Source organism: Hemicordylus capensis, chromosome 12, assembly GCF_027244095.1.
Source record: "Hemicordylus capensis ecotype Gifberg chromosome 12, rHemCap1.1.pri, whole genome shotgun sequence".
Taxonomy (NCBI): domain Eukaryota; kingdom Metazoa; phylum Chordata; class Lepidosauria; order Squamata; family Cordylidae; genus Hemicordylus; species Hemicordylus capensis.
The window spans coordinates 4,161,000-4,172,354 of NC_069668.1; the positions used below are offsets into that span (position 1 = coordinate 4,161,000).

The 11,355-nt window shown below is 55.6% G+C and overlaps 1 protein-coding gene across 1 annotated transcript in view; it reads right to left on the reverse strand.

Moving 5' to 3' along the window:
- The window catches only part of PITPNM3 (PITPNM family member 3), a 73,407-nt gene extending 69,076 nt beyond the window's left edge, over positions 1-4,331 (reverse strand). The window contains exon 1 of the mRNA XM_053274868.1: positions 3,907-4,331. Within this exon, the coding sequence (XP_053130843.1) occupies positions 3,907-3,970 (64 nt within the window). The 5' untranslated portion in view covers positions 3,971-4,331. The remainder of the gene's footprint in view (positions 1-3,906) is intronic.
- Between the last annotated feature and the right edge of the window lie 7,024 nt (positions 4,332-11,355).

Genomic DNA, 11,355 nt, shown 5'->3' on the forward strand with positions numbered 1-11,355 from the left:
ATCCGCTCATCAGAAGCATCCAGAGCTCAGTGGTGTAGCATCTGCTTCGCCTGCAGGAGGCCGCAGGTTCAGTACCCACTGGCAGCATCTCCAGGTGGGGCTGGGAAAGACTCCTGCCCGAAACCTTGGAGAGCTGCTGCCAGTCAGTGTAGACAGTACTGAACTAGACACAGCAGGGGTCTGACTCAGCAGACAGCAGACAATCCAAAGAGCAAGACGTCAAGAATCCTTGGGGCCACCAACAAGGCCTAACGCTGCCTCTGGGGCATGGAGAACCCGCTCCTTCACCCTGTCAGCATGCCATTAACGTAGCAATGAATCACCATTCGCCTAAACGGAGCGCCAGGCCCCGGTGTTGCCAACAATCCTCCCACGGGCTTTCAGAACTCAATCTTATTAGCGGTCTGTTATTGACAGAGGAAGAACGCATCTCCGTCCCAATTAAGAGCAAATAGATCGAGCTTTCCCCGCGATCGTAATCTCCGTCCCAAAAGCCCCGGCAGCACAACGGTTTCCCTGCCCGGGAAGGTTCTGCCTTCCTGTTCCTCCTCGCCAAGTTGAAGGGCTGGAGTTGTTTTTCCTGTTCGGTGAAGTCAGAGCAGAACCTCTGCAGCGGAGAGGCAGGGATGCAAAAGCTCTCTCAAGGAGGCCGCAAGGAGCCCCTCCGAAAGCTCACCAGGTCCAAAGGCAGCAGCTCAGAAGAGCATCAGGACACCAGAACAGCCCTGCTGGATCAGGCCCAAGACAGCTCCATCTAGTCCAGCGTCCTGTTTCATACAGTGGCCCATCAGATGCCTGTGGGGAGTCCATAGACAAGAGGTGAAGGCCATGCCCTCTCTCCTGCAGTGGCTCCCCTGCAACTGGGATTGAGAGGCCTTTAGCCTCTGAGGCTGGAGGTGGCCCACAGCCACCAGACTAGTAGCCATTGACAGACCTGCCCATCATGAATCTGTCTAGGCCCCTTTTAAAGCCATCCAAGCTGGTGGCCAGCACCACATCCCATGGCAAGGAGTTCCATAGAGTAACGGTGTACTGTGTGAAAAGGACTTCCTCTTGTCGGTCCTAAATAACCCAGCCTTGACTTTCATGGGGTGACCCCTGGTTCTAGTGTTGGGAGGAAAATTTCTCTCTGTCCACCCTCTTCACTCCATGCATAATCTTATACACCTCGATCATGTCTCCCCGTAGTCGCCTCCTTTCCCAAGTAAAGAGCCCCAGATGCTGTAGCCTAGCCTCACGAGGAAGGTGCTCCAGCCCGTTCCCTTCCTTGCAGGTTCACAGTTTCACACACAGGACCAGCAAGGCTGAATGCTACGACCATCTATCAGAGAAGCTCCCTTGTTTGGGGAACCCAGGAAGCTGCCTTCTACTGAGTCCAGCCTGTGGCCCCTTCAGCTCACTATTGTCTGCACTGACCGGTAGCAGCTTTTCAAGGTTCCAGGCAGGAGTCTCTCCCAGCCCTGCCTGGAGATGCTGCCAGGGACTGAACGGTGGGGGCAGGCCTTCCACATGCAAAGTGGTTGCTCTTCCCCTGTGCGATGGCAGCTGAGCTTGCTCTGTAATCTAGAAAGAAAGCCACCCCCTGCAGGCGGGCCCCTGGACTCCTCACCATAGAAGCAGGAAACATGTCCCAAGATTGACACCCCCCCCCACACAAGGACAGCAAGATCCAGCCGTGCATCCGAGGGAGCGAAACGGGAAGCCTCCGGATCATGCCCACCCCTCGAACCCTTCCTTTTCCCCATGGGTGTTTCTGCTCCAAGACCCCCGGTTCAGTCGCAGGCAGGATCGCCAGTCAACGTAAACCAGTGGCAGGAATGTGGGGCCCTCCAGATGTCACTGAATGCCAACGCCACACTGGGAATCACTGGTGCAGACAATACCGAGCGAGACAGATCAGTGGAATTTGGACTCCCACCAGTGGGAACGAGGCTGACTGAGCCGGGGTGGATTATAGGAAGCTGCCATATACTGAGTCAGAGCCTTGGTCCCTCTAGCTCAGTATTGCCTTCACAGACTGGCAGCGCCTTCTCCAAGGTTGCAGGCAGGAATCTCTCTCAGCCCTGTCTTGGAGATGCTGCCAGGGAGGGAACTGGGAACTTTCTGCTCTTCCAGGAACGGCTCCATCCCTTAAAGGGAATATATGCAAGCAGGGCAGACCCTGCTTAGCTAAGGGGGACAAGTCAGGCTTGCTCCCACCAGACCAGCTCTCCTCCCTGGGAGGATGGAATCCAGCGGGGCAATCTGGGGCCCACAGACACCCAAACACGCCAACCAGCCCAGGCAGACGCAGCTGTGCACGGTCAGTCTCCTTCCAAGTGGGACCACGCCACGCTCTCCTCTCCCTGAGGCTGGCCCCATCCGGCTGCGTCCACATCATTCTCCGCTTCACAGTCCCTTCGACCAGGCACACCCAGTGCAGCCCACACTGACTACTGCCCCAGACGGCCACAAGGCTTGCAGCCCGGGCAGGCAACCTCTGGAAAGAGCCCCCCCCCCCCACACACACACGGACGCCTCCTTCTCCATCACCCCCACCATCTGCTCAGCTAGGCTCCCACACAGGGTCCAGGAGGCGGGAGGCTCCCCATTGGTGGCGGTTGGGTTTGGGGTGGGGTTTTTTTTGCACATAACGGGCACAAAAAGGGGAAGGTGTCTTGGAGCAGGGTGCCCCCCAGATCCTGCCAGCGTGGAGTTCAATCCCAGCCACCCTTTGAGCCAGGGGTCCCTCCAACAAGCCAAAGCAGAAAAGGAATCTGTCAAGAAGAAACCCAGTGTCCACCTTTGTAGACCCATAGCCAGGGGCGGCTGGGGTGGGCCTGCTGCCCCCCCTTTTTCTCTGCCCCCCTTTTTTACAAACCAAGGTTTCTTACATCACAGAATGTTGCTTGCGCTTAGCTCCAATCTGGTCCCTAGATAAGTCCCCCCCCCGAATCTTCTGGCAACCCCCCCCCCTTTTAGGCTGGCTATAGACCAGCATAGGAGAGAAGCTACCTGCCCTCCTGGTGCATTTGGGATCACAAGCCCTCCTCCCCACAGGAAGGGCCCAGAAACAGCAGAGGACCTGCAGGGCTTTGTGTGGGGATCAGCCAGGCACTGATGGGCCCCTTGCAGCCCCCCACCATCACCATACAGGGGACATGTTGGAGGACTCGGAGTTTGTTAGGGGAAGGGGAGAGGCCAAAACCGCAAAAGGAAATGCACCCAGCTTGTGGAAAGGCCCTCTGCACATGCACAGAGGCCTCTCTCCTCAGCGGGGTACCCACTACAGCCACATTTGGCTTAATCACCCCCTGGCATCAGAGAAAGGAGTGGGGGGGATGCCCACACACATACAGAAAAGTGGTTCCCCCAACCGCCACAACGCCCCCCTCGTTTCTGTTTCAGAAATCTACAAGGGGGGCCCAGCTGGCCTGCCCACAACTGCGTGCTGCCCCTTCAGTGCCCCCCCTCCTCCTTCTCCTCCACCCCCCCGCCCCCCAAACTGCGTGTTCATCATTGTCCTCAGCCCTACCAGGGAGGGGATCCGCCCCAAGTGCAGCTCCAGCACCAGGAAAAGAAGGGGGGCAAAGTACATTTAGGGCGGGCGGGAGAGCTGCCCCCCTCCGCTTAGATCTCTGAAGGGGACCGGTGGGGGGGCACTTCTCGGGGGTGGGGACCCCTCCCCCGATGCGCTGAGCCCCGCAGCCCGCTTGCCAGGCAGAGCTCCCGAGGGAGGGGCGCTGCGCCTCCGCAGCGCTCTGCACATGTTCAGGGGCGCCATGGGTGGCCGTGCTCCCCCCGTGAGAGGGGCCTCTCGTGGCGGGCAGCCCCGCCCTCCCTGGCCGGGCAAGGTGTGCGCCCCGTCGGGGGAGGGAAGCGGCGGAGGAGGGCGCGCCAGGGAGGGCGGCGAGGGCAGGGGCTCACCTGGGCGCGGCGGCGGCTCCTGGGTCTGGCCGCTGCTGGCCCTCGCCTCCCCATCGCGGCTCATCGCGGCTGCAGCTCCAGCCGCGTCCCGCGCTCGCTCCTCCAAAGGCACCAGCAGCAATGCCAGGGCGAATGCCGCCGCCGCCGGCCCTTCTCTCCCCCCGCTCCCTTAAAGGGGCCGCGGCCAACTCGCTGCGTGCGGCGGCAGCCGGGAGTGTGTGTGTGTCCAAATGGCTGGCTGCCCGGAGCAGAGATCCGCCTCCTCCTCGGCTGGCGGGGCCCCAGACAGGCAGCAGCTCAGGTAGCAATCGCGGGAGGCTGTGCTCAGACGCACCGCCGCCGCCCCAGAGAGCCAGGATCTCGGCTTCGGGCCCCCACCCCTCGTCGCGGGTCCCTTTCGGGGGGCGGGGTGTGGTAGAGGCTGGAGGGGCTCTGCTTTGCAGGCAGAAGTTCTTGCTGGGGAAGACTGCGGCTGCTGCCTGAAAGCTGGGAGAGGCCGCTGCCAGTCTGGGTAGACAATTCTGAGCTAGAGGGACCAAGGGTCTGACTCAGTAGAAGCCGTTTCCGATGTATTGTTCCCTTTGCTAAGCAGTAGGGTCCACGCTGGTTGCAATTGAATGGGAGACTTGATAGGTGAGCACTGTAAGAAGATATTCCCCTTCTTAGGGGATGGAGCCACTCTGGGGAGAACATCTGGGTTCCAAGTTCCCTCCCTGGCAGCATCTCTAAGAGAGGGCGGAGAGAGACTCCTGCTTGCAACCTTGGAGAAGCCGCTACCAGTCTGTGAAGACAATCCTGAGCTAGAGGGACCAAAGGTCTGACTCGGTATGAAGCCATTCCCTGTGCACCATCCTCCTTGCCCTGTGGCACGGCAAATGGGCAAGCTAACAAGATTCCCAGTGGTTGCCAACGACGGTCAGGCGAGCCTCCGCTAAAAGCATCAAGGATCTGACTTGGCAGCGGCCTGCCTTTTGGTCCCTGGAGGGCACCTTGAGCAACCCCGGAGTAAGTTTCATAGCTGCTTCCCTCCTAAAGGCAAGGCCATCTTCTGCAGATTTATCAAAGAGCTTATTCAGAAGGGCTCCATTTTCTTATTCTCCCCCTTCCTTTTTCTTTCTGATTACACACACACACACACACACACACACATTCCACAGCTCTCTAACTCCTCTAATATCAGGGTTGCTACAAATGCCCTCGGCTATATAGGGGGATTCATGTGCCGGAGGACTGAACATCGGAAGCTGCCATCTACCAAATTAGACCATCTAGCGCAGGATTGTCGACACAGTCCCGAGCTAGCTTGCCTTCTCCCCTGCTAAGGGAGCCAAGAGGCACCTTTATAAAGTGGCGGTTCCCTTGTCTTGAGCAGGAGGAGAGCAACTGGCCCTCTCCATCCCTAGCACAGCATCCCTCCAGTGGCTCTTGTGGGTATCTGCCTTATGTTTCTTTTTTAGATTGTGAGCCCTTTGGGGACAGGGCCATTTTAATGGTTTATATTTATGTAAACTGCTTTGGGAACTTTTGCTGAAAAGCAAAAAGGGATCTAAATAGCCGTCATACACGGACTGGCAGCGGCTCTCCAAGGTTCCAGACAGGAGTCTCTCCCTTGGAGAAGCCGCTGCCAGTCTGTGCAGACAATACTGAGCTATATAGATCAATGGTCTGACTCAGTATATGGCAGCTTCCTATGTTCCTATGACTACAACTCCCATCATCCCCAGCCACAAAGGCCTGGATGATGAGAGTTGTAGTCCAACAGTAGCTGAAAACTCCTGGACTAATTTACCCCTGTGCCCTCTCTGAGGTCAACATTTTGATCTGTGTCTTGCCCCATATCGTGCAGAGAAACTCATTTTGGCTCCCGTTAATTGTCAAATTATGTAATTAGGAGTGCCCTGCCTTTTAAAACTGGGGTCTTCTCCGAGGACATCACCTTCGTGTCACACGCGTGGTTTCTGTGCCGCCCACCGGAATGCTACAAGGCAACCGAGCTGTTTGCTGTGAACGACTTCCTGCGTCTCCCTTTTCTTCGGCTTTTGAAAAGCCGCGTGGAACAGAACAGCCGAGGTCAGGCTCTTCCAACGGCCCCAGTTGTTGCTTCTCTGCAGTGACAAGGTTTAGAAAGAACAGAAAAACCAAAGGCGGGGAAAGGAAAAGGGGGGGGGAGGCAGGAGCATCCATTAAACCTTGCTGTGTGAGGCTTAAGTGCCATTGATGTTTAAAACAGAAACCAGTGGCAGAACACAGGAGTAGCAACTGGAGAAGGAAACTCTTGAAAGGAAACCTGTAGCAGGCCTCTCCTGGGAGGGAAGGCCTCTTCCTGAATCCCAGCTGGCCTGGAGGAATCGACACCGCAATTAGCAGCAGTTTGGGAAGGTTGGGTATCCAGGGAGGAGGAGGAGAAGACGCACGTGTCCCGCCAGGAATTGCACCATCGGTGGATTCCTGCAGGCCTCAGTGTGTCGAGTCACACACTTTAGAATGCAAATTCCTCCCCTTGGGTCGACTCAGCCCTGAATTTGGGAGCTGTGCAAATGGGAGAGGCATGCCGAAAGCAGGTGAATCATGACCCAGAGAGGCCCCACTGGAAGTTCCCCCCCTCTGTTATGCCTGAGGGAACCTCCCCCCAAAGCTGGGAACATCGGAAGCTGCCTCGTACGGAACCAGACACTTGGTTTATCTAGCTCAGTCTTTTCTACACTGGGTGGAAATGTCTTCTCCAAAGTTTCAGGCAGGCCTCATGCCCAGCCCTCCCTGGAGGAGCTGCCAGGGACCAAACCGGCGATCTTCTGCAGGCAAAGCAGGTACTCTGCCGCTGAGCTACGGCCTGATCCTCAAGGGGACACGTCCACTGCGGTGAAATATCCGGGAAGGGGAAGAGATGGGTAATGGCCACCTCTGTAAGCGCCAGCACTCCCATTATATATATTCAGCTCAGAAAAACCTTGAAGAGTCGCTGCCAGTCAGGGCCAACAATACTGAGCAAGATGGGCCAAGGGTCTGACTCAGTAAGCTGCCGCTTCCTAAGGGACGGGGCTATAGATGAGTGACGGAGCATCTGCATTGCATGCAGAAGGTCCCAGCTTCAGCCCCTGACCAGGGCAGGGAGAGACTCCTGCCTGAAAGCTTGGAGCAGCTGCTGCCAGTCAGTGTACACAATATGGATCAGTGGTCTGACTCCGTATGCAGCTTCCTACGTTCCTAAGTACGTTCTCTGAAATGCCACGGCTGGCCATGGCTTCCTAGTGAGGGTATACTTTTGAAGCCAAAGTTGGGCTGTTACACTGATCCTCCAAGCCCAGGTAAGATGTGCGGCAGCTGTGAAAAAGGCCATTTCCATGCTAGGGCTCATTAGGAAGGGGATGGAAAATAAAACGGCTAATATTATCATGCACTTATATAAAACAAGGGTGTGGCCACACCTGGAGTACTGCATACAATTCTGGTCACTACACCTAAAAAAGGACATTGTAGAACAGGGAAAGGTGCAGAAGAGGGTAGCCAAGATGATCAGGGTCCTGGAGCACCTTCCTCACGAGGCAAGGCTACAGCATCTGGGGCTTTTTAGTTTAGAAAAAAGACGACTGCGGGGAGACAGGATAGAGGTCTATAAAATCATGCATGGAGTGGAGAAAGTGGAGAGAGAGAAATTATTCTCCCTCTCCCATAACACTAGAACCAGGGGTCATCCCATGAAATTGATTGCCTGGAAATCTAGGACCAACAAATGGAAGTAGTTTTTCACACAATGCATAATCACTTGTGGAACTCTCTGCCACAAGATGTGGTGACAGCCAGCAACCTGGATGGCTCAGTGTAGACAAGACTGAGCTCGATGGAGCAAGGGTCTGACTCAACAGAAGGCAGCCTACCCTATGCCTATAGAATGACTCCTCATTAACTCCCCAAGCAGATCCCGCCTTCTTGAATGGTGACAACAGCTGGTCCCTCCAGACAATTTACTCTCTCCGTTTTACAGCTTGCCTGCATCTGAGCTGGTACCCAGAGACCGTTTTAAATTAACTGGGTGTGTGTGTGTGTGTTTCTGTGCGTGTTCCCCCCGTTCCCCCCCAGGATTTCGCTCCCTCGCAGCCACAATCCTGCGTCTGTTTTGCTCCACTTATCAGAGTCCCCGAGAGCCAGGCGCTTGAATCACCACATCCTGGACAGGGCCGGCTGAACTGGTAGCAAGAAACCACAGCGAGGGGCCCTTCCGGCCCTCCTCTTTCCCAGGGGCACCTGGGAGCACCAGCTTTCTGCCATGGAAGGAGGGAGCAATCTTTTGTGCTTGGTGGCAGAATGGTCACGGGGAAAGGAACATAGGGAGCTGCCATATACTGAGTCAGACCATTGGTCTATCTAGCTCAGGGCTGTCTACCCATACTGGCAGCAGCGGTTCCTCCAAGGTTGCAGGCAGGAGTCTCTCTCCGCCCTATCTTGGAGATGCTGCCAGGGAGGGAACTTGGAACCTTCTGCTCTTCCAAGAGCAGCTCCATCCATCCCCTGAAGGGGAATCTCTTCCAGGGCTCACACTTCTAGTCTCCCACTCATATGCAACCAGGGTGGACCCTGCTTAGCAAAGGGGACAAGTCATGCTTGCTACAAGACCAGCTCTCCTCTGCTGGGGAGAGGTGAAGCCCCACACTTTGACCTGAACATAGGACGCTGCCTTCTACGGAGTCAGACCACTGGTCCAATTTGCTCACTATTGTCTGCACTGACCAGCAGCAGCTCTCCACGGTTCCAGGCAGGAGTCTCTCCCAGGCCTACCTGGAGATGCTGCCAGGGATTCAAGCTGGAACCTTCTGCCTGCAAAGCAAATGAAGGACTAGGACCGGGATGACCCGAGTTCAAATCCCAAACTGAACCATGAAACTCACTGGGTGACTCTGGGCCAGTCATGTATCTCTCGGCCTAACCTACCTCATAGAGGTGCTGTGAAGATAAAAATAGCCACGTACACTGCTCTGAGCTCCTCGGAGGAAGAGCGGGATAGAAATGTTAATAAATCCATACAGCCTCATCCCCAACTTAGGAAGCTGGCCATATATTGAGTCAGTCAATCTTGCTCTGTATTGTCTACACTGACTGGCAGGAGTTCTCCAAGGTTGCAGGCAGGAGTCTCTCCCAGCCCTACCTTGGAGATGCTGCCGCCAGGGATTCAGCCTGGGACCCTCCTGCACACCCAGCAGATGTCCCCCAAGGTCTCCCTGCATGGGAGCCAACCGCCCGTGGGCTCCCTCGGTGTGTGGATCGAGGCCACACACACCCCCCGGCTCAAGCTGCCACATGGAAGCAGCCAGCCTCTCCCCGGGATGCTGGGTCAACCTCTCATTTTCTCTTCAGCCCTGCTGTGCACTGCAGCTAAAGCATCGCCTGGAAGCAGCCCAAGCGGATGACTCACGCCACTGCCTCCTACCAGGCGGATGGAGGGGGTGTCACTCGACTTCCCACTCCGTGAAGGCCAGGCTGGATTCGGCTGGAGTGAGAGGAATTCCCCGGAGGGGCCAGCCCTCCCGGGCAGCTGTCCTCTTGGCGTTACTTTAGGCTGCTAGAAGGCGGCACACCACACACACACGCACACGTGTGCCAGGCATAACTGCAACATTCAAGGTCAGGTCGCCCAGAGGGTCCGCCATCTTGCTTCTCACAGTGTCCGACCAGATGGGCACCCACATCGGGGGGCGGGTGGGACACAGCTCAGTGGCAGAGCATCGGCTTTGCCTGCAGGAGGTCCCCAGTTCAGTCCCTGGCAGCCTCTCCAGGTAAGGCTGGGAGAGACCCCTGCTGGAGACCTTGGAAGGCTGCTGCCAGTCAGTGTAGACAATGCTGAGCTAGGTGGACCAAGGGTCTGACTCAACAGAAAGGTACATTGGTACTCACCGTGAAGGTGTCTTCTGGCTGGTGTAGAAGAGGTCACCCAAGCTTGGGATTACATCCCCCCCACATGCTCCAAAAGGCAGGAAGTAGTCATACTTGAAGATCCTTAACCCAGTGCATGTGGGCGGATCTCCTCAGTGCTTACAACAGCTCAAGCTACGGAATGAAAACCACAGAACACAACAGAGAATATACAACAATATACAAACAATAATGCAGAGAAAGACAGAAAAAACTGTCCCCCTACAACCAGATCATCAGCTCCAGCCTAACACAACCCGGACGGGCCTTGGGTGACCTCTTCTACACCAGCCAGAAGACACCTTCACGGTGAGTACCAATGTACCTTTCTCGGCTGGTGTAGGAGGTCACCCAAGCTTGGGACATACCACAGCACCAACCACGGGAGGGAAAATACCCAAGCTGGAGCTACTGACCCGCAAGGACCTGTTGCAGGACCCTCCGACCAAATGCCGCTCTGGCAGCTTCATGTTCATCCAACTTGTAACGCCTTGAAAATGTAAAAGGCGACGACCAAGTAGCCGCCTTGCAAATCTCTTCATGGGACGCCGGTGAAGATAACACAGCGGAAGTGGCTGCCGATGTAGTTGAGTGTGCCGTAATCTGGCCAGGCACCAAAAGTTTCTGGGCTTCATACAACATCGTAATGCATGAATGAACCCATCGAGCAATAATGGCTGAAGAGACCTTGCATCCCATCTTAGAAGCCTTAAAGGCCACAAAAAGAGCATCTGACTTCCGAAAAGCCTGCATCCGGTGCCACTCCTTCTCTGCAGGGTGATGAGCATCCGGACAAAAAGAAGGTAATTAAATGTCTGCCTCACGATTAAACTGAGACTTTACCTTAAGGATAAACGAAGGATCCGGGATAAGTCTCACAGAGTCCTTAGAGAAAATATACAAATTACTCTTAACTGACAGAGCCTGCGATTCAGAAACCCTCCTGGCCGATGTTACAGCTACTAAAAAGGCCACCTTCCAGGACAGAATCTGCAATGATACAGATCAAAGTGGTTCAAATGGCGGAAACTGCAGACCCCACAACACAATATGCAAATCCCATGATGGAAAACGATGGCAGACCAGAGGAGACAACAAAGCTGCCCCCCTCAAGAACTTGCGTAGAAGAGGGTGCCACGCCTGAGCAAACGCTGATGAGGAAACAACATCTGGATCAAGCACACCGCCCGGCGTTTAAGCGTGTTGGGTTTCAGACCAAGCGCAAGGCCATCCTGAAGAAAACCTAGTAATCCCCTCGACCTGCATTTGTCTAGCTGCAGGGAGCACTTTGCTGTCCAGCGCAGAAAACTACGCCAAGTCGATTGGTAAATCTTGTTGGCTGAACACTTTCCAGATGCAAGGATGGTAAATCGGACCTTGACACAGTGGAACTGGATGGTCTGGCAAACTGAGTGGATGACCTACGGTCAAGTCGACGATCTCGGAAAACCAAGGCCCTCTGGGCCAAAAAGACGCAATCAATATCAGGGATGCCCGGGGACCCCGCAGCTGCCTGAGGCAACGGGAGAGCAGCGGCACTGGAGG